The following is a 23,923-nucleotide window of genomic DNA, read 5'->3' on the forward strand; positions in this document are numbered from 1 at the left end:
TGTCCAGCCCCCCTATTCCTTCTCCCTCATGTTTTTTTTTCTGCATTTCCTTCTTTATCTTACAGTGAGAGATGCAAAGCATCTATCTAGGCTCTGAGGCAAGGAAATGGAATTTATCTCTCCCACATACCCACTCCTCAAATTAAAATCAAACATTGTCATCATCTGCCTCAACAGACGTCCTACTTTGCCATCTGTCTCGAACCATGTGGAATGTCAAGTGAATTTGTTTGTGCGTGTTCCCACAAGATAGATCCTTGAGTAGGAGAGATTACCGATCTAAAATGTTAGATTCTGTTGATGGATGAAGTGGGCACATGAGCCTTTATCTCTCTAATTTGTGATCCTTGCTGTATCCAGTATGTGATCTTATATCGACAATATCAGTCGTCAGGATACAAGAGAAGGATAACTAAGCATTAGGCTCTCACTATTGCTCCCCCTCATAATCATACATAATACCTCACGTTTGCACCAGAATCTTGAGTCATGTGGTGAAGAACATCACCACACATAATGGGCTTTTACCATCTTACCATCTGATGACTCACATGACTGCCTACGTGATGAACCAACGAGAGAGGCTTTACTAAATATGCCTTGTAAGTTTATGATGACGTTCTTTTTCCAACTTAAGAGGGTAAAGTAAAGGGAGTGCTTCATCTTTCTTAAAATGATGCACAGGTGCTTTTGGAGTGGGGGAATACTACTGGAACCAAAAAAGAGGAATCTGCTATGTATCCACAAAATAAATTGAGCAATATAAAAAAGCGCACGTGGCCTTTTTTACACAGGCATATTGAGCAAAAAATGTTGTTCTAGCGTATTCTAGCGATCCTGTGGATAAGTTCTGGACATCAAAGAATTCATAACAACAAAGGACACACAAAAAAAAGCTGAGCTTGCCTGCTGTCCAGCTTGACTATTTACAGAGGTAATAACCAGATGGCTGAGTACTACTAGGGATTGATGTGAAGTTATGTTTGAAAAACTAATAAGCTCACAGAGAGGTAAGGAGTATAGAGGAGGGAATACTGTCTCAGCCCTTCTGTTAAAGAGACAGTCTCAACAGAGGCTTTGCACCAACACTAAAGTCTCCTCCCAAAGACTGATGAGAAAAGTTTGACCAGAGCACTAATAAAAGAACTAGAGGGAGGCAAGTAGAGAGAGGGTAAGAGAGGGAAATAACTCCTCTGAATAAAGTGTAGCGTAAATGGTTAAGAATGACCAAAAGAGTGTATATGTCCGCTCAGGAATATGCAGAAAATCATCAAAACGCCAATATTAGAACTTAACTTAATACCGAGGAGCCAAGCAGAAAATTGACTTAACCTCACGTCACCTAACTTGTTCAAACACACCCAGGGGAGACTTTTAAGTTAGGATCCTCACGTCATCCCTTTACCGAGCATCTGATCAAAGATCCCTGGCACTTTCATCAGAAGAGATGTTAGGACATATCACCGCCTCATCTTCTCTGTCTCAAGATCCCTGGCACTTTCATCAGAAGAAATTTTAGGATATTTCACCCCTTCATCTTCTCTGTCTTACGCTAATGGCCTCAGCTGAGGGCCAGGGCCAGAGCTCTCCAGCGGGAGATGGAACTAATTGGCTGGTCTTTAAAAAGGAATCCCAGTGGTACAGGACCCTCCGATCCGATATGAGTTATAATGCTAGACTGCTTCTGTGTCTGGACTGACACTACAGACTGCGAATTCCTGGGAAGATCATGAGAACAATTATAAATACACAAGTTTGCCTTCTGGTGATGGATCAATGTTTTAGGCAGGGAATTCGTTGGGGATTTCTGGCTTGTCTTTTGTTTAGAGTCTAGACACTGTATAGGCTCCAGGCTATAGCCTACTCTTTGCGACTATCCAGTTATTATTATTATTATTATTAGCATTAAACATTATATAATAAAAACATGGAAAGGTATATGAAATAACCATGAGGAGATGACTCGTGCATGTTCCAAAGATGCTTTAAAGATGTTCCATAACATGGCCAAATATCTTGCACAAATGGTTAACTAAAATGCAGTCAGTTTGAATATTTTCCCTCAACATGCCAAAACTAATACTTTTCTAACATTACCATCTCTGCTTATACAGACCATGACGTCTGGCAGATGTGAGTTATGACTTTGACTTTAGCTCTTTGGCAAAATGTAACATGTTTCTTGCCTGTCCTCCATATGTCTTACTTTGTCTCCCAACAGAACAATCCTGAATGTTTTCCTCACACTATTATTAGGACAGGTGGGTTGAAAGATTAGACAGATGCAACATTGACAGACATGTCCATTACACAGGCGCAACATGCCCCTGAACCATTCTGCTTATGGGGAAAGGAACGTGGTAAGAAAGGGAGAGTGCTGAAAAACCCTATTGATATTCACACAGTATATGTTAGGAGGCACTGAAAAAGTTAATTGAGTGCACAGAATATATTCTCAAAGATCTGATAAATGATTCAGGTCTCAATAGGAAATACAAGGGAACCTTGAATGAGAACAGGCATTAGTACCGCAGTCTCGTGCCGACAACAAATGAAACAAGTAAGTGCTGTTCTTAGTATTCTCTGAGTTTCTGCACTCACACGTCTGCCATGAGTGCGGTGACACAGTCATTTTATGTTGAATGGCTACACCACCGATACATCTATATCGTAATCCCTGCTAATTCCATGCCATTGTGAGGGAAAAATAAGACAGATGCAAACAGGCATAATTGTTCTCCCAGTGAAGCTCCCGCTGATTGTTTGAACAAGCCCTTTGGCTGCCAACAGCCATTAACCACCAGCTAGCGCCAGCTCTGACAGAGCAATGGGGGAGACCCAGTACCACCATTTAGAGCAGCCAAAAATTAACTCTGATCTGGCCTGCTTCCCAATGCTTAAAGTCTGCCGGGTATAGGCGTCGATGAATCTGCAGTTCTGAGCTGGGAATCACACTATGGTGCTATCCTGAGTACACAGTCTCAGCAGAGACAGGGAGTGCATCTCTATTGCAATAGTCTAAATAGTCATTGATGTTGCAATAGTCTAAAGCGGCTTCCTTTCCTTCATCTGCACTGGTCTGGAAACCATGAGAGAAAGCAATATGGTGACTATGTACCTATTCGCTGAAGAACAGTACAGTACTGGTACAGGCCGGTGATGCTTGCAGGTAGCCCCTACTTCTTGTTTGCAGGCAGCCTCTATTTTAACCTATTCCTCTTTTGGTCGACTTGGTTTGACCCTTCACTATGGGACCCTGCAAGACGCCCCAATTGCCTGGTCCAACCTGGAAAACTATACGGATACAAGTATGTACCCCGTTTGCATCACGCAGTCTCCAACCCAGCACTAAGGGCAGTGTGTGGCACAGAGGGCGCAGTCACATCCAGGCTGTAAAACCTTTCAAAGGTATGTGGAGAAGCCCAGCTGGGCTTTTACCACTACACCACTGGCCCCAGGAGAATCACAGGATTCTCAGTAGAACAGTAGACAGTTCAGATAAAATGGGCAAGAAATTGCTAGGTCCTCTATATCTGCCTGTATCACGCATGCTTGTATAGGGGTCTTCAGCGAACACAGAGTGAGGGGTTGAACCGACTCAGAGTCGACTGAAAGAGAACCACCTCAGTCTACAGAGCTACTGATGGATGGTGTCTATACCGGAGATGCTTCACAGTATACGAGATCGGTCTGATCGGACCAGGAACTGAACGTTTGATTTATCGTTATTGCTGGAACAACACGCTGCAAATATAAACCAGGGAAATGATATCTCATATTGCACTCCACTCTAATAAACACAAGGCCAAGGGGAAATACTAAAACGATTACAAGCCTCTCATGGTCGAGGCAGTCTAATAGGAAATTGTGCATGAGTATGACACCTAGTAAAAAATATTATTTAAATTAACATCGGCACCCTTTATTAACAGGATACACGGTCACACGGTCCTCCACGGACCGTTTATTGGAGTGGTCGATGTCGTGACATACAGCTCCTCTCTTCCCATTTAGGATTCACTGCAAGCCTGTTCTAGTCTGCATAATGTGCATTAAAAAACCACGTAATCAATGACTGCACATCAAACTGTCCCCTTAAGGAGCAGAGCGCACAGGCTGGGTGGGAGGGAGGGAGGGAGGGAGGGAGGGACGATGCGGAGAGGAGGCCAGTTGGCAAACTCTATTATATTGGCACTTAGTGGTTCATCACAATATCCATGGCAGCCCTTATTGAACCTCTTTGCGAAGGCGAGAATGGGCATCTCAAGGAAATGAAATATGCTTACTGCACTGACTTTTTATGAGCCGCCTATACCCAGCTCCAGCCCACACAGGTCCTCGACCAGTTCCACCCTTTGTCATGACCGAAGCGGCACGTCCTCAAAGGAGCTCTTCAAAGTGTCTGTTCGGTGCTCTGTCGTTCAAGCCATTGCAAATATGACACGTATGTGCAGACATACGTGTCATATTTGAAATGGCTTGAACGAGGGGGGGGGGGGGGGGGGGGGGCGGCTGTGTCTGTACAGTATCTATTGCGTAAACACATCAGGTATCTGAAGGTATAGTGCGATTCTCAGACACTGCTGTCTTCTCCACAGTGAAAGTGTGGGACCTTGATAGCGAGCTGAACGGCAGGCAGATAGGCGGTGGTGACACAACGCTACTGCAGGAGACGCTAGCATTAGTCAAAGAGACAGCGGGGATGGAGACATCAGCGCTGTCATAATGGACTGCGTCAGCCCTGAGTGTTACTGGAGCTCTTCTATCAGTCTAAGGGACACACAGCGCCTAAAGTAAGTAAATAAATCAATAGGAAAAACAAAGAAGATCTCTCAAGATTTCACTTCACCAAGGGCTGCCTCTGAATGGGCTGTGAGAGGGAAGGTTTTCTTCAAGATGAAAGATCGGTGATGCGTTCTTTCTTTTCAGGTGGGATGTATTCCATCTGAAAGGGAGGTTTAGCCAGATGCCTAATTTTTGTACATTTGTTTGAGAAGAATAGTTGATTGCTACAAAAGAAGTTCAGTACCACTTCTGAGTCACTTGTCCCTGATAGGCCATTAGTGCTGATGATCACAAATGCCATCACCCGCCACATACTTTTATCACGAACAGACTCTCAAGCAATGTTAAATCCACTCAATCTATCGAGGATTGTTGACCTAAATGAAATTGTTCAGAATTCATGGGGGCTAAAACTCCCATAAAAAACTAAACTTCAAATCTCTTAAATAAGAGATTGCATTACATTTACATTTACATTACATTACATTTACATTTATGGCATTTAGCAGATGCCTTTATCCAAAGTGACTTAGAACAAATACATTTGTCTAAGTAAGTGAATCATCCATCGGTCATCATAAGATAAAGTAATCTATGCTAGGACCAGGGGCTATTGGCAGTCACAATGCTAGAAGAAGGAATAATTACTTTTTTAATTGATTTTTTATTAATTTATTTACAGTAGAGAAACTTGTACAGGGGGGTAGTGGGGATGAAGACGTCTTTAGGAGGGACAGTTAAGATGTCGCCTGAAGAGATGGGTCTTCAATCTACGGCGGAAGATAGGTAGTGACTCAGCAGTCCTGACAGCAGTGGGAAGCTCGTTCCACCAGCGGGGCAGCAGGACAGTGAAAAGCCGTGACCGAGCAGCGCGACTGCTGCATCCACATAGAGGCGGCGGTGCCAGGCGGCCAGCCGAGGTGGAAGAGCGGAGTGATCGGGCAGGGGGGTTTGGCGGCTGACTATTGCTTGCAAGTAGGGAGGGGCTGTTCCCTTTGCCGCCCGGTAGGCGAGCACCAGGGTCTTGAACCTGATGCGAGCTGCTACTAAGAGCCAGTGAAGGGTGCGAAGGAGGGGGGTGACATGGGAGAATTTGGGGAGATTGAACACCAGACGGGCGGCAGCATTCTGAATGAATCCGGCATTCAGCATTCTGGATGGACTGCATCGATCGGGGAGGAGGAGTAAACGTGCCAAGGCTCTAAGGTTGGGTGTTTACTGTACTTGCAAGCCTTGCTGGCTCCTCTGGGAGGCCCGGGTCAAATAGGGATGCAGCACACAGTCATTGGAGATTCAACACCGGTAAGTGAAAGCTGCAGTACAGAGCACCAGGATGGCCTGTACACAGTGTTTGCCCTCTGCAGTGATGGGAGATGTAATACCGGCCTCAGAGCACCTCCCTTCACTTACCCTTGGATAACGAGGGTCACACACCCACGGCCGGGGCAGAGAAGAGATTGCAGTAGGGGGAAAGGTTTGATAACAAACGGTACAATGTGTTAGGGTGAGAAAGCTAACATCTCAACATGCTGCGTCTCTCCCACTATCTACGGCTCAAACGCCACCATCTGCTTTGTTGCCACCATCTGCTGTGTGTTCTTATTGTACTTTCTCGCTTTTACATCGGCCTCATACATAGCATTTTTAAGGAATGAAATAAGTAGAGAGAGTGAAGAAGGTTATTGTGTTGTGTTTGGTAAATCACTTTCTAACTCTAGCTGTCTAAGAAAGTTTAGTTTAGCAAGCGAAGGGCGTGGTGGGGGGGGAGTTTGCCAAAGTCACTGAGACAGAAAGTCAGTAGGCAACAAGGGGGCCTTCAACACATTATCCAGCCTGCCCCTGTGCTCAGCTGCATATGCAGCCATGGCTGTCTGCCACGCCACACCCAGGGCAATCAGCCGTCATAACAGCAATCATAAATCCCCTTTTATTCTCAATTAAAACGTTCCTAATAGCATTTTAGCCGCATCGATTTCTCTACAAATGATTATCCAGCTGAGAACATTGGCGAAGGGGCGCCTGGTGGGTTTGATTTGGGCTTTGCGCACATTAGCTGGGAGTACAAACAAATGCAGGATTGAAAAGCAAAATGCCCAGGAGAGATTGATGTTAGCGTACTACTGTACCACCTCCCTCTGAACCAACCTGTGAGCCAACCTGAGCTGGCTCTACCTACTGACAACTCTCTTGTCCATTGACCCCCCCCCCAACACCCACCCACCCTAACGCCCCCACCTCCCTGCATCACCATCTCACTTCTGAGGAGGAACCCCAGTGCCGGAAGGAAGTGGAGATGGGAGGGGAGACGGAGGCCCACTACAGCCCTTGTGCTTGACAGGCTTTAATCCTGAACCCCCTCCGTCCTCCCGAGCCAAGGGAGCTGTTCTGTGACCGCTGGACTGAATCTTAATTAAAGTCTGGCATTGGAAATTCTCAGCGCTTATGCGATTACCCTTGATATGGAGGCAACCACCGCCACCTTATTTATTTAATTCCCCTGACTTCTTTATGGATCAAACTTACAGAAGGCTGTCAAATATTTCAAATGCACACACACGCACGAGCACACATTCACACATTCACACATTCATTCACACACACACTTTTACAAAACTTTTAAAGCCATAGCTTTGACATCTCAAATGCCAAAGGGATTTGAGTGCAATATGAATGTGAAAAGTGTATTTTCCCAAAAGGCAATACATCTCTCTTGGCTAATGAACATACACTATTTATTGGAATTAAATGTATAAACATAATTCACATTTTCCTAGTGATTTTGAACATATAAGCATAGTTTGATTTAATGGTTGATTTCATGGTTGGTTCAGCTATGGGTCCCATAGCCTAATGAACATCAACCAGGGGAATAACTTATAGATTATAGATGGCTTCAAATCATTCGCTCATACAACTGAGAGAGAGAGAGAGCGAGAGAGAGAGACAGAGGGGGGGGGGAGACAGAGAGAGAAAGAGAGAGCGCTACAGAGAGAGAGAGAGAGTGAGCAAGCAAGAGCGAGAGAGAGAGAGAGAGAGAGTTTTCTTCTAGAGGGAATCGCAGACACAAAGACAAATACTAATTATGATAATGATTTAGATTTGCTACTTCATTAGCTACCCTTTCAAGCCGGTTGATGTCAAGCTTCTCTTTGCATCGAGTCTCCGTAGCAACTGTTGAAGAAAAAATTTAGATGAGACAGAGAAGAAGAGAGGGAGAGTGTGTGTGTGTGTGTCTGTGTGTGTGTGCATGTTTGTGTGTGCCTGCGTACGTGCGTGGGTGTGCGCTTATTGCAGCTTCCAATTATGTCTGCAATACAGAACACTTAGCAATCAATCTGCTTCTATTCCCAAGCCTGTGTGTGAGGTGACCATGCATTTTGGAGAATTCTTCTCATAATCATGAACATTGTTCTACACTAAGTACTTCACTAAGATGATATCTCCGATAACAATGGAAATGCCCACATTTGGTTGCATAATCATTTATGAAAAAAAGCCTTCAGACAAGACAAGTTGCTACAGTTACTATTAGCAAACAGCAGGTGGGAGTAGAGTTCAAGGCAACAGATTGAAACCAACGAATCCTCATCAGGTCTGACATATATGAAGGGCTTTATTCACTTTACCACTTTCAATGAAAAATGTAACAAATATCTCAAGGGAGAACTGGTACAAACATTGGTTGTGGTGTCCATATGAGTTAACAATAACAATAACATCATCCAAGTAGGTTTGATTTCTGTTGCTGAGGACTATTTTGTAGAGCAAAGTGTGGTAAACTAGAGACTTGCTTATGAACCCTATTCCCATAGAGATAATGATAAAATGCTTTCCTGGAATGTTTGTCTGGCCCCCATTTACACAGACCTTGATTTACCCGAGTCACCACGTTTACACACTTCAATGCAATACAGGTAAAGTAGGAGGGGAGAGTTGGGGAGTGTTGGGGAGGGGGGAGGTGGGGCACAGGACAGAGTGGAAACCAATGCAAATACACCTCTGCCCCATTTACACAGACCCCTGATCAGCTTATTACCAGGAGTATGACTAGGTCTGCCACAGTAACGGTAAATTATCAGTAAATTACCGGGACATGTCTCATTGTGTAAATGGGGTTTGAGTAAAGTGTTGATGAAAAGCAGGAAGTTCCTGATCTAAGCAGACATAGACCTCTCAGCTCACTTGAAAGTACAGGAGTTGCCTGAGAGCATGTACATGCCTGTGGAGAATATGCAATTCATGGGCTAAAGGAAAATGTGGAGGCGATGAATCACTCCTTGTTTATCAACAACCTAAATCATAGGTTTTCCTTTGCAGACATGAAGAGTATTTGCCGGCTCTGCAAAGACAAAGGGAAATGAAGCACTTTATATTCCAAGAAGTTCCCTGCCAATCATGAACAGACTTCCATTTTCAAAAGGTCTAAAAAAAAAAAAAATATTATCATGTGGGCGCCAATCAGAGAAGACGAGGATTGAGTGAACTTGGCCGTTTGAGTTTATCTCAATGTTTTTTCTGCTGCGGAATAATTGATTTCTCTTTCTATTCTCCGGGAGACGGGGAGAGTCTTCAGACATGGAGAGAAGTGAGAGGCATGAGTCTGTCTGATTAACAAAGCACTTGATCTTAATGCAAACCCTTCACAGAGCTCACTCACAGCGCCTCGGCCTGCAGCAAACTGGCTTTAGTCACCAACTCACAATGCCACTGTTGTCTATACAGTATGCCACAGTGAAGCTAGTCTAACAAAAGAGTAGGCCGACTACACATTTTTCTCATCCCCTAATTGGAGTCTCTGACCTCTAAAATAGCCTCTTCAGCCTCTGATGCCTTTATAATGTTGTGTGTAGAAAGGGTTCGTTGAATACCTAGCTTTTGAACGTGCAGAAAAGTGTTTGAGCCAGCTGTGTTGCCTCTTCATTTCCAATCTGTGGAAGTCAGGATGAAAGCAGTGTGGTACAGGATAGTTCAGTGTTGACTACAATCTCGAAGATGGCCTTGTGGAGAAGCAGAATGGATCAGATACCAGTCCTCCCACTCCAGCACCCTTCATTGCTTCACGGCCATGTGGGCCTATTCAACAGTCTTTTATTATTTTTAGTGACACTATTGTACCTATACTGTATAGTACTTACTTAAACTCAATTGTCAGGGAGCATAACAGAACTGCATCTGATGAGTAACTAAGGCAAGTAAGTGAGGTAGAGGGATGAAAAGGTTGAGTACGGTGTATCATCCGGTCAATATATGAGGACAACTGGTCTTCATTGAGCCATGCATCAACGGTCCAGTATGAAAAAGACCTGAGCCTGCCAGAGTCAAACTACATGAATCCGAGTTGTTGTGCGTTGCAGAGCAATGCCATATTCTCCCTGGCATTATGCTGATCAACGGTTTAAAAAAAAAAAGTCTCTCAAAGTTCCTTCTCCACCACCTATTCAACTCTTCCACAATAGCATGTCGGGGTCAACAGGTAATGGAGACAGAAACACATCGGAGTAAAAAAAAAAAACGAAATGGTCGTCACTCAAAAGAAGAAACACCTACAGTACATGATATCATAGAAATGCAACGCTTTGTCTCGAGGCTGTTCTGGAACATGGGTTTGAATAGGGGACCTGTTCAGGTCAAACTAATATGAACACTGGCTGATTTTTATTGAAAGGCTGATGGACGTGAACAAAAGAAAGTGTACTACCCAAAAGCCAAGGTTGAGGAAAATCAATACTGTATTTCTTCAGTGGCATACACTGCTGCAATCGAATCGTCATCTCACCTCTGTAAGCTAAGCGATAGACATCTTCTCCTCAAAGCCTAGTCTTCTCTAAAGTCACATCACCTACTGACAGCCATGACATATTTCATTTAAAATGGTCTTGCCCTGTTACATAAGTTAAAGGCTTTTCATGGGGGGGGGAGGCAGCTCTGTAATAGGCTAGGCTGTTTGTCATCAACTTAGCAGTGAGGAGCTTGTAGGGAGAGCAAGCTAGTTTACTTGAGGGCATTGAGAGAGCAAGTTTTTTTTCTTTCTCTAATAACGCTCTAACCACTCAGAGGGGCCAGACAGTATAATGAGGAATCAATGGCTGCCGCTTGTTATTCATTCAGAACACAAAACACTGAACTGCAGGCGCAGACACAGTTGGAGGAGAGATGTGGAGCGGCCGAGAATTTGACAAAGACGCAAGTAATACTGGCGTCATTAACATGGAGAGCATGCTGTGTTCAAAGCTGCCAGTATGGATCTGCAGGTAAGTATGCACGGTGTGAATCTGTAATATGAGACAGCACAGTCAACGATGCTCTCCATTTCTAACCAAGACAGAGGAAAGCGAATATCAGTGAAGGCCATCAGAAGACAAATGGAACACACAGGCACCTACAATGACACCTGGCTCGTTTTAAGATTTTTATTTCAGTTTTTGCAGACTTTTCCTCACAACGATGCCAGAGAGAAAGCATTTCTTTTCTTTTCATTGCATTGTAATTATTTGAAAGCAACCGAGAGAGGAGAGCGGCCATTTTGAAGAGCGTGAAAGCAGAGACAGTTCTGACATGCAGCGGAGCTGGCAGGGCATCTAATCAAACCCAGAGCGAAAGGACGATTACTACCCCTCCCCATCCACAGTTTCAATCCTCAACCCCAATACCCCATCATTCAGAGTCCACCAAATTCATCTAATACGAAACATACACAGGCTGCAGCAACAAAAGGTTTCAGATGAGAACAATGTTCAAAACTCACCCAAAGCGGGGGCGGGGGAGCGAGGGGGTGGCAGGGAAATGCTTTTCTAAAATCCTGTCCTCAAGTTCACATGATGTAATCGTATGTCTCTACAGCAATGGTTTCAGTAACAGATTAAATCAATCTCAATATTCAACTGTTTTTGTTTTTTTTATTTGCCAACATGATGATTGTTCAAGGGGGTTTTACTGCATAACTGTTATCCGTTACTACAGTAACCTTGGTCATTAATTCCTTAGTGTGATATGTTATCAGTTGTGGGTAAGTGGAGTGGGGAAGCAATTAGTGGCCTAAATCAAGGCAAAAAGAGAGTGAAAAAATATAAAATAAAATAAAAAATCATAATAAAAAAAGAAAGAAGGAAGAAAGAAAAACCAAAATCAAACAAAACCCCACAAACAGACACAAGCGGTGCTAAGACAGAGGTCGTGGGAAGGGGTATGTCCGTCTTGTCTGTCCAGAGACCACTGCATCCGTCTGCCCGTCTGTCCGTCCGTCCGTCCGTCCGTCTCTCCAACCCTTCCGGTCTCAGTTGAAGAGAGCCTTGATGGCGTCAGTCTCGGCGGATTCGACGGCGGTGAGGCCATCCGGTCCTTTCTGCTCCTTGTCGGCTCCCTGTGGCAAAGAACACACACGGCCGTGAGACGTTACACTCCGACTGGTTAACGTCGCCATAGCTTCAGAGTGACCTACCTCTAGCAGAGATTGTACCGAGGTAAGGGCAACACAGTGTTCCCCCACCCCCATCCCTCTTCTTCTGCCTGCCCCTCCTCCTACCCTCTGTCCAAGGCGGCAGCCTCCCGATTAGAGCTCTGCGTGAGCATGAGCTAACCTGTGTGACCCCTCATCCGCTCTGAGGGAGCGAGAGTTTCTTTTCACACAGCCAGTGAATGTTCTCTCACACTAACCAACTGACACACACACACACGACAGCCTCCACTGGGTTTCAGACTCAAAATAAGATTCCGAGTGAATGAGAATGAGTTGGGGGATGAAGGGAGTGCGAGGGGTTACAAACAAGCCGAGACACAAACAGCAGAGAGAGCGAGGGAGGGATAGGACCAGGCATGAGATGTGCTGCATTACCACGGAGACAGCCACATTAATAGAAAAGAAGGAGCGGGGACAGAGTGGGGAGACATGTCCCTTTGTCTGCCCTGCCAACTCCAGCTTCTTAGCGAGGGGCTTACAGAGCCGAGGCAGAGGGACTTCATTGTTGCGTGGAGAAGCGGGGCGACAGCGGCGGAGCGACCTGACCCAGTTTGAGTGCCAGGATGTGTCTGTGTGTGTGTTCCCGTGTGTGTCTGTCTGTGTGTGTGTGTGTGTGTGTGTGTGTTCCCGTGTGTGTCTGTCTGTGTGTGTGTGCGCGCGCGTGTGTGCCATGCCACAGGAGCAACAGAGCGAGACCCGGGCTACAGGGATTAAACAGGGCCGGGAGGGTACACTCTCTGATAGACATCTCTAATTGGGAAAAGGAAAGAGTTGGTTTTTTTCTCTGTACATGATGTCATGGTTCCCCTTTTCACCAAGTTCGTGCCGTCTCTCCACAGGGAGAGTTCTATGCTCACACTTTTTCCCCCCCCCCATGAAATAACACAATTCTGACCGGCTCACTGGGACGGCATGGGTTTGGGCAGAGATTTCAACATCCATAAACAGATTAGTGTGATATTTCAATTGAGCTGTAATCCCCTGGCAGGGAGCCGAGGTAACACTCATTCTGTCCATCTTCAGCTGCAATACAAAAGTACAGTGTATTGTCGTAGACAGCGGGGGGGAAATCAAACCATACAACACCTCCAGCCGGTGAGTCAGCCAGGCATCGTGAGGCCATTCAGTTCATGGGCCATCCTGCTCTTAGTTCTGGTGGGTTGGGGATGATGTGGAAGAAGAGGAGGAGGAGGAAGAGGCTCTCTAGCTCAGGGGAAGTCATTAGCACAGCTGATTCAAGGCAGAGGGACCGGATGGAGAGGACTCCACAGGCCTCGTTGAGACGGCAGCAGGAAACAGCACCACTTGATCACTCTCACTTCACCTCACCATCAGCCTGGAAGACATACGCTCCTTCCTACCTGCCCACACACCCCCACACACACCCACACAAGTTTTCCCTAACTCTCATCACACACCTGTGCGTCATCAATCCAACACCACCATGCGCTGTACACACAGTACACACTCCCTGGGGGGTATGCCCGCCCCCTGACCCCCGCCTTCCAATCCTGCCTTTCACTTCTTCCATCAACATGTACTGGGTCATCTCCCATGGTCGTCGGCCGGTGTTCTGTACACCAAGCACTTAAAGTAATGAGGCAGCTGCAAACAGGAGTAATGATCTCCCATGAACATTCCAACTGGCCAAACTGTCTCCAGAAGGAGCAGCAGCAGCTTAGCCAGAGCTTGTGAGATGTAGCCTAATGAATAAGGATGACCTCCCTGGATGCCCCTGTCCAATAAGAGACCACAGCGTCCCGGACGATGGACCCAAACAAAGCTGTGGTCGCAGTAATAAGGAGATGGGGGAGTGGGGGAGGAGGGGGGGTGGGTGGGGGTAATGTAAGCCTGCCACTCACCGAGGTGTCCATTAAGTCTTCATTATGCCATTATCGAGTGTGGGAAAGGAGAGAGCCACCATGCATAATCTATAAGCAGAGGGAGTACCCCCCCCCCCCAGGACTGGTTATAAATGTGACACTTACAGGATTCTATTGACCCGCCGGGTCCAGTCAAGCGGCGCGGGATCGTAAGCGGTGTTACATGGCGTTTGAATGAAGGAAGGGATCGATATCTGCATACGGAGACAAAGGTCTGCAACGTTGTGCTCGGAGAGAGGAGTGAGGGGGTGGGTGGGGGGGGGTATGGACGCTTGGGTGGGCAGCTTGACCAGAACATCATCACCGATGCGGAGGAAATAAAAACATGAGCTGGGTAATGGAGCAGGGAAACCATTTTAGGCGAGATGGAATTTACGGCGCACTACATCTCAGTCAAGAGGTTGACCACGGAGAGAAAAAAAAAAAAAAAAAAAGTGACAGTTGTGTGTCTGATGGTATCTGTGAGACATTGCAAATAGCACAAGGAAAAGGAATGCTGTCAGACTGAAGATGAAGGCAGTTGACATATCAATGAACAACAGCAGGCCTGAGTGGATCTGTGTGCGCTTAGTGTACTCATCTATCCAGAAAGAGAGGCAGCTTATAAGTGAAGCTCACCAGTGTCTGTGAAAAAAGAGAGAGAGAGAGAGAGAGAGAGAAAGAGAAACAGAGAGAGAGAGAGAGACCAACCGTTTCTTTTACACTTCTCCCTGCCTTCTCACCACGCATGCCGATGGTGGTGCTCAACGGGCTAAATTTAGAGGGGAGGAAATGGCCTTCCGCGCAATCCTCCTCATTTCCTGTAACGCAGCCCACCCTTAATCCGAATGATAAATCTTTCTCGGCACATTCTTCGTTCTGCGGGGCACATCCAAAACTCTCTCTAGCACGCACACACACACGTCTGACGTACCCTGGCTCAGTCGAGTGGCGGTGCAGACAGGAGAGCACGGGGACAGGGTTAATGCTATCATTCTCAAGATCCAATGACGATGTTATGTATGGCTATCAACGTTGTTAAGGGGTGGGGGTGGGGGGACGAGAAAGAGAGAGAGATGTGTGTGTCTGCTATGTGGGGGCTGGTGAGAGGGAGGACCCCTCTGTGTTGTTTCATTATCAACAGGGCACGTCTCCAGTGACTGCCTCTCTGGACTGTGAAGTCAGCACTCTCCGTCTCCCGGCCCAGGAGTGTCGGGTCAAACACAGGGTTAAACAGCCTTTTCATAATTCAAGGGACCAATCGAAGCACAGCCCACAGGGAGGGTTCGAATGTCAGCTCCCACGATGCAGCTTCCCTTCTAGGCATCAACCGTTTAGTCCGACTCTGTCGGCCGAGAGATTGAATAATAGTTCATCGTTCAATATTCTAGTACAGTGGACTCCTAATACGGTGTTCTCGGAGCACTGGCTCGGGAAGGTGAATATGCATGAGGTGGTGTCAGAGGTCTGGACTGCTGCTTCTCTTCACATGTAATAACTCTTTGGAGAGGGAAGGGTGGGGGGGGCGGTTGCTCACAAAGTTGCTCCTGTTTGGCCGATGATGCTGACCTTTCGGCTTCCGCTGTTTTAATCCCCGGTGCTGCTCAGCGGATGGCTGCGGTGAGCCACATGGGGGGCGGCGTGGGTTGGTTCTGTCTCCTTATAGAACCACGCTAATCCAGGTCAGATGACCACCAGAGGACACACACACACACACGCAGGTCTGCCGCCTGGCCCCCCGCCCGAATGACGGACTAATATTATCTGCTTTACATTTCCTGATGTAGGGTGATGTAGGGTGATGCAGGGCGGTGTTACGCGGTGGTCCCTGTCGTCGGGGTGCAGATGACCCTCTCCCTCGGTGGTGCTCTCTCAATGAGCAGAGGAGGAATACGGCGTGTCGACGAAGGAGCTTTCATTTACCCTGGCTGGGAGAGACAGCTGCTTACTCCCTGGGACTGTTACCACCCCGGCGGGTACAGTACCACACCAGCTCACACACGGACATGCAGACACAGGCACAGGCACACGCGCACACACATTTTATGAACACAGTTTGTAATTCTAATGACATGTTGAAGTGGCCCGGACAGAGATCAAAGGCATAAAAAAAGCACAATTACACAGGGTAATGAAAGAAAGGTCCATATCGTGGTGGTGCTCTGCGTGACATCTCCAGTGAGGGGGGGACATCCATTTCACAGCAGTTTAGCTCCTTCACAGGCCAACTGACTGGGAACTGAGGTAATATGTAATTTATATGTGGCTGCCACACAGGCACCTCGCTGAGCCGACTCAATCTGATAAAACACCCTCTCAGTGCTCAGAACTTCACGATGCAGCACCGTTGCTCCCGATTCTATCGTGCACAGAGTAGCGCCTCTACCGCTAAACCCAGGATATCATGTGTTTATGAGTCTGCTGCTTTAAACAACAGCTGTGCGTCTTAGTCACTAATCACATGTGCCCTTCGAGTCCATACACAGCAGCATTACACGACAACATAGCTGCAGCACACAGTGCTCTCCCCTGTCCAGGATGTTGGTTACATGGCCTTGCTGACGTTTCAGTGTGACGAGAGCCGTCTGTGTGACTGACTGGGGTGGCATGACTTCAGAGTGTTCCAGAGCTGAGGGAGAGGGAGAGGGGGAGGGGGGGTAGGAGGGGAGGGGAGAGGAGGGGAGGGGGGGGTAGGTAGGGAGCTGGGAGAACAGTAAGCTAAACAAATTAAATAAAAAATAAACAACAGCAGTGCTGTGTGATGTCTGGGAACGTTCCAGCAGCCTCCACAGAACACAGGGGAAGGGCAGCCACAGCTAGGCCTCTTTTGTGGCCTTTTGTAACAGGAGTTACCTCATCAGCAGTCATAGTTGCTCACATAGAGTTTCGGACGCTGGTGTTTGTGTGTGTGTGTGTGTGTGTGTGTACGTGCACGTGCACAAAAGAGACATACCTTTTCTAGCAGGAGCTTGACGCAGGAGAGGTGACCTTCGTAAATGGCAGAGAGCAGTGGAGTGATGCCATGTTTGTCTGGGGCCTGTGGTGGGTAAGATGAGAGAGAGAAAGAGTGAGAAGAGAGAGAGAGAGAGAGAGAGAGAGAGAGAGAGACAGCCAGTGATAGAGAGAGAGATAACAGGTTAGCGTGGACAGGCTTCATACATCAGCGGATCAGACTGCTGCGGCCTGCCTCCTACACAAGGGCACATCCCTCATTATCAGAGGAAATAACTCCTAGGAGAGGGGCGCCTTTCTTCCTCCCTCTCCTCTCTTATCACACCAATGAATGACTGTGAGAAAGCCCACTCCGCCACTGTGTTTATCTCCCCAGTTCAGAGCCTTGTTATCTAAAAAAAGAGGACTGAGCAGTCGAGCTTGTTGGGAAAAAAAACACAAAAAAAACATTTGGTTTGGGAGGTGGGGGGACTTTTTGTTGGTACACCGTTCGCTCCCCCCAACACAGCCCAGACTGATGGATGCTGTGTGTTGTGAATGAGAAGAAGAGTGGTGATTGAGACAGATAATGGACAGGCTCGGGAAGGACAGTCGGCACCGCGGTCTTTGTTGTGAGTTTTGGCTAACTAGATTTTGTTTCCCCAAACTCGCAAGGGTGCACGACACGGTTCCTTCATCACTTAAATTGACATGTGTCTGGGTCTGTGTCTAGGGCCCTACATAGGCCAACCAGACTCATCAACATGCTCAGACTCGTCTGCTGGCCCAAAGAGATTGAGGGCCACAGTTCAGGTGCGAACTGGTTCAGGCCTTCCTAATATGACTCATTTAGCGAGAATAGCAGTGATTGAAAGTGGCCGAACGGCTGACCTGCGCAAATTAGGCCTGCTGTCAAATACAATACGCTCCTCATCCCCAGCTGCGTGACTGTGGAATCTAGTGTAGCGCTTCACCCATCAGAGAAGGCAGATCGATGTCTCCCGCCTCTGCTGTCTCTTTAGAGCCTGGTGCGCCTCAGGGGGACCATCTGACAGAATATGTGGTCTGGCCAGTTAGACTGAGCTCACACTGAGGGGGGAGAGAGAGGGGGGTGGGGTGGGGAAGGGATGACTGCTGCAGCCCTCATGTTAGAGGAATCCCACTGGTCTAAACATGGATCTGTACCACATTCCAGGCGCTCCACGTCTGAACAAAACTATCTGACTCTAGTCGTGAAATCCTGTCAGACTTCACTACTATGTCGGTGTGTGTCGTGTGACCACATTGAGTAAATTCGCAAATATGGTTGTCTTGTTTACCCCGTCACTAGCCGCCTACACCGTCCAATAACAGGCAAATAAATGCAAGCATAATACCCCCCCCTTTTCCTCGTGGTTGTGGCTCTTACGTTGATATCTGCTCCCTGGGAGAGGAGGAACTCCAACATCTCAGTATGGCCACAGTCAGCAGCGTAGTGCAGGGCCATCCTGCCCCCCATCAGGGTCTGGTTCACATCCTTTACCTACAGAAGACAGACAGACATACACACACAGGGTTAAGATACCATCAAGTACACAACTTCCCTGTTATTGCTAAACAGGAACATACAGTTGACACAATCACAGACTGTAGTTCCATCCCTGTATAGAAGACACCCTCTACCTTTCAGTTTACACACAGACAGTCACACACACACACACACACACGCCCTCTGCAAACCGTAATCACACCACTGTGGTATTGTTAGGCCTAACACTGTCAGCCCTGGGCCAGAGAGGAAAGACAGACGCATGCTCAAATAGCCCCTCCCCACACACACACAACTATGTGGTACCAGTGAGTTGCTCCTACGGCGACATCACTCATTAGAGACCTGTCACTCAGAGTGGGCTGCAGTGCTGTCAGTGCCTTGTCATAGCGCCTTTTTCCATAAGCAACATACCACGCTACAGGACAGGGGAGAGGGGAGGGAGACGGAATGTATGTATTCATATGTTTGACATTGTACCATACCAAGCCTGGCATTGGGGAACACGGAGCAGTATCTACCCCGGAGTCCAGGTGAATGCGCCATATCTGATTACACTGGGCCACACTGTGAAACACCTGATCTGAGGGGCTGACAGCGATAGCACGGCTAGGCTATCCTTCACCTCTGTGTTAGTCACCAGCAGAAGCCTAGATCTGATAAAGCCAACAAGCCTATCAGGGGAGGGGATGAGTCGGGTGCCAGAAGTGATCTGCGCCCAGCCTGATAATCAATTCGGCTTAGAAAGGGCTACAGAGGGGCTTTGGGTAATGCTACCACCGCTACGCCCTGACGCTGTGAGAAGCTTAACGGAGCTGCATCCTCACAAACTCACACAAATGGAATGGATGCCTTTGCCCTAAATCCATGTGACTCTGCAGCTGGCAAATGTGTGCATGAGATGTAGTTACGGCTAACCACCCTTTCTACATGCCTGCGATGAGTCAACGTTGCAACCAAGATTATTATTATTTTTATTTTTTTGAGAGAAGCCAAGGCGCAACAACAGTTGCAGACAATTGTTGACCTTCCTGCAGTTCGTATGAAGATATAGTTACATGTAGCCTAACGGTGTAGTTTCTCCGAGAAATATAACCAAATGTATGATGAGTCACATTGACCACCAGTCCATGTTCAGCACAATCACCTGCTGAGCCACACGGTCCGCCTCTGGGAGGCTCACCTTTATCACTATCCCCCTGAAGGTCACAAACACCACGCTGGGATTCCATTTCTTCATTTTACACCCAATCCAACTAAATCCATTCGGGATGATGGACGTCTCATCCCCCTTCTAATAGTTCTCAAATGTTACCTCCAGGTCTGGTGCTACAGGCCCCAATGGCTAATATAGGACAAATGAAATGAAGTTCATTACAGTTGAAGAATGAAAGGGCAACTGCAGAGGATTACAGTTAATATCCACGTGGATGAAATGAAATGACTTTGTGTGGCATTTGAGGCATCAAAATGAGCAAATACGTTGGCTATTACAAAGGGAAAATCCATCTCTGAAATTGAATGGCCAGACCTGAAACTAACCTACAGTTTAATCCAAATGTAATTGTAATCAGGGCTACCTCAAGATCAAGGAGTGGGGTCAGCAGCAGCACCACCATTCATTAGCTTTGCTCGAGTGCCAAAATCAGCAAAAAAGGCATTGTCGTACCGGCATACAGCACAAGTTTCAGCTGAAATGAAAACATCAATATCTTTTAGGCTGCACATTGGCTTAAATTAACTGGCCAAGAAAAAAAAGGGAACTGATTTGCTTTAACCTGACCACCTGACCTGACCTGACCAAGACAAACAAACAGTTGAACAAAAAAAAAAAGTATTGGTCCTGCTCAGTTTAGAGGGTTCAAACTTAAAGCAGCAATCCGCAATTGTGATTTGACTGGCCCACCAACTCTGGGTAAACAATGTGGAAAACATGCTCTTCGGTAGAAGAGACACTTGAGAAGTTTTGTACAATGATAGGAGGCAGAGTTCCCCCCAGGACATTGCATAATCAAAACCCGACTTGTGTTTATTCGTGTCAAAATGTGCAAAGAAATGTCACTAATACGCTGAGTTCACAGAGGAACATCATAACACTTTCACTTGAATTTCTTAACAACGTTGTCATTGGCGATCAAAGACAGTTACTCTATCATTACTAAATATAGTTTAATTTGCTTTGAAATATTTACATAGTGGCGCTGCCAAGTTCACAGCAGTTCTTACATTGGTTGGGGAGAACCGTGGGAGGGTTTTGGATTTTAACAGCACAGCTGATGATCTGCAACTCTTGAGGTTGACACACATCTCGGGGAGATGCAGGCGGATAGAAACATGCATACCTCACAGGTAACAACACGCTACCATTTTTCAAAAAGGTTACCATAAAATCTCAACATTCTGAGGGCTGCTGTGAAACGTAGCACTCTCCCTAGTTGCATACTAAAACAGTGTTTCCCATGATATGAACAATGGTAGGCCAGCCAAGTCACAACCACAGAAATGACAGAAGACATGCTGCTTTGACACAGGAACTCACTCACCACTATAGTATGGTTATACCCCACAGGTTTATTTTAAGGTGCCCTACCTCTACCAGACTGGCTCATCCTCAAAATAACTGCTGTGTTTCAGTAGCCTATTATTCAGTTACTGTGCAAAGGAGCAAATGCTCAGCCAGAGCTGTAGCTAACTATTCACTATGGTGAAGTGGTGATCTGAATCTCTTATTACAGCCTAGAGGTCTAAATGAATGGCATCATTACTGAAGCTTTCCAAGCCTGAGATTGAATCAAGTTTGAGGTATTTCATTTTATACTTAGCATTGGACCAAATGATGTCCATTGAGGCTGAAATTGTAATAGTAATTCACTAAGTGACTCTATTCTACTGCTCTAAACATCGCTAGGTGTGGCCTGAAAGTGGTGAACCTGTGAACCATGTGGTTGGCTGTATGATAAGACCACCATTTCCCTGAACCGCGATCATTCAATAGGCGTGTACAATTTATTTTTCTTTTAACATTAGCTGCATGCACTGTGTCATTTGCACAGCCTTCCAACACAATGCTGGAGACCCCCGCCCACCCCGGCCCCAATCACAACATAGAAAGGGCCTGTGTGGATTAGCTCCTAGTAGCAAGTAACTACATTAATCCAACCATGTTGTCCAACTAACGTTATGTCTTTTGTCTTGTAACACTCAGGAACGAGCTAAACAGTGGGTGTAGGTGTATAGAGATAGTTGCCTAGCTAGCTTGCTACCTTCAACAAATGATGGACTTCGCCAGCACCCTCATCAATGACAGCTAGCTAGCTCCCTGGCTAGACTGTGCTAGCTAGCGATGATGCCTCAGACAGAATGCAACAAGCTGTGTTGCACAATTCAACAACCTTCTTAGTTATCTAGCTAGGTAACTGGCCATCTGTGTACTGCAAATGTGTTGAAAAATCGTATTAAAAGCATGATCGCATTGCAGAGTTTGAGAATGTATTGAGGATGACGTTATTGTTAGCTAACTAGCTAGAATGATACTGTAGTAGGCTAGCTAGCGTTGTCGTGAGCGAGCTGGCTAGCTAGCAAGATGCTAACAGAATGTTCGAGTCTCCATCGCCATGTTAGCAACCCCGTAAGCTAACGTGAGCTACAGTCAACATCTTTCAAAACCTCTGAAAATATCTTACCTTCACCAGTAGAATCTTAACCTCGTCCAGGTCTCCATTTTTCAAGGCCCACACCAATTCTGTATCCGCCATTTTCCTGTGTTGAACAATTCACTGCGATGTACAATGCAGCTGTCAAGCTATGCTAAAGTTAGCTGACTGTCTGTGGGACTGGTCGATGCCAAACTTATCTCGCTCAAGCCAAGGGCTCGCAAAGCTTGTCTGATCTGTCGAGGAGAAAAAAGAAAGATATTTGTACAATTTTTCAAGAATGGGATTATCTATGGAGATGAACACCCGGTACTTGTAGAGTGCACACAGGGGACGTTTAAATACTTAAAAAGAAAGTTTGAAAGAGAAGAGAGTAGTGTTGGGATGGAGGGATCCGCCTTTCTCTCGTGAAGCATTTCCGATGCCGCATACCCGGAAGTGAACGTCTCATTGACCCTAAGCGCAGATCTTAGATCGGCTGTCATATAGTTCCATATAGTAAATCCGATTACTAAATCTTCTGAATATAAAACAAAAACTGACCTCAGATCAACAATAATCGCTGGAGAGCGTTCTGTCAATTGTAAAAATATTCATTATTTACTGAAGAATAAATACGTCACTATGTCTCTTAAAATATAGTTTTATGTCAGAATGTTTGTAATAATTATGTCTGAAAGTTAAGAAAAAAGAAAAGATGAGTTCAGTAGCTGCACATGAAATTACAGTAACTATCCGATATTTTGAGGTAACAACAAAGGCTACAATAACAGTGTATAGTGTGTGCGTGTGTGCGTGCGTGCTTGCCATAGGCTGGGCTACTATCGGCCTACACACTACCTAATATGTCGGTAGCTATAGCATCATTGGTGCTATGAGGTATTTCCTCAAATGTAACTTCCTTCCAAACTTAATGTTCTTCTAAGTAGTCATGAAATAAAAAGGAAGACAGGTGTTCAGGTGTGACCCAGAAAATTAAGGTAATTTCTTTGTGAATGGCTCCTCGTCACTCAGTCAGCCCTGGGGAGTGTGACTCGGTGGAAGAGAAAGAAGACAGCATCTCCTTAATGAATACCAGGTCTACTTAACCCACAGGAATTCGTGGATGGAGGTGATAAACAGTAGTTGATGGTAGATTACATATTATATTGGGACAGTGTTAATATCAGTGTGGAGCCAAGGGCAGGGCAACAAGTTCAAGGCCATTGAATGGTCTCAAAGCCTCCCTAGCAGATAACCCTCCCACATCTTATCCGCCCTCTGCCCTCCTTTATCCTGTGCTGTGAAAACATCTATATATGTCCTCTCTACAGTTCCCCCCTGTGAAATATGGGCGATGACAAAGCTGGCTGTAGCACTATTATTACAAGAAATAAGCACTGCCGAGTAAAAACCAATCCGACCAAAGGACGAAAAGGACTATAAAAGTCGTAATTTGGAGAAAATTCAATACTGCCCTACGAATAAAAATGAAGGTAATGAGATTCCTTCTCCATCCTCCCTCTATCTCCAGCCCCCTGCCTGCAGCCTGGACGATTCCCCCCTCCTCTAAGCCTGAAGGAAATACAGTACCCAAGCTGCACAGCTAAGAGGAGGCTCTGGGTGCCCATTAAAGCTGTTTTATGTGATTGTAATAAACTGTCTCAAGAGTACAGGTTGGAGGTATTTGCCACATGGGGATGAGGACACAGGCCATCATTACTACCCA

At 46.3% G+C, this 23,923-nt stretch overlaps 1 protein-coding gene across 1 annotated transcript; it reads right to left on the reverse strand.

Annotated features, from left to right (window-relative positions):
- Positions 1 to 11,181: 11,181 nt before the first annotated feature.
- mtpn (myotrophin) lies at positions 11,182 to 22,617 on the reverse strand. The gene is made up of 4 exons (XM_083692359.1): positions 22,246 to 22,617; positions 18,443 to 18,556; positions 17,057 to 17,140; positions 11,182 to 12,145 (listed from the first exon to the last, which is right to left on the reverse strand). The coding sequence occupies exons 1-4, from the start codon at positions 22,315 to 22,317 to the stop codon at positions 12,059 to 12,061; spliced, it is 357 nt and encodes a 118-aa protein (XP_083548485.1). The 5' UTR covers positions 22,318 to 22,617; the 3' UTR covers positions 11,182 to 12,058.
- Positions 22,618 to 23,923: the final 1,306 nt, after the last annotated feature.

This window comes from Argentina silus (assembly GCF_951799395.1).
Source record: "Argentina silus genome assembly, chromosome: 20".
NCBI classification, from domain to species: domain Eukaryota; kingdom Metazoa; phylum Chordata; class Actinopteri; order Argentiniformes; family Argentinidae; genus Argentina; species Argentina silus.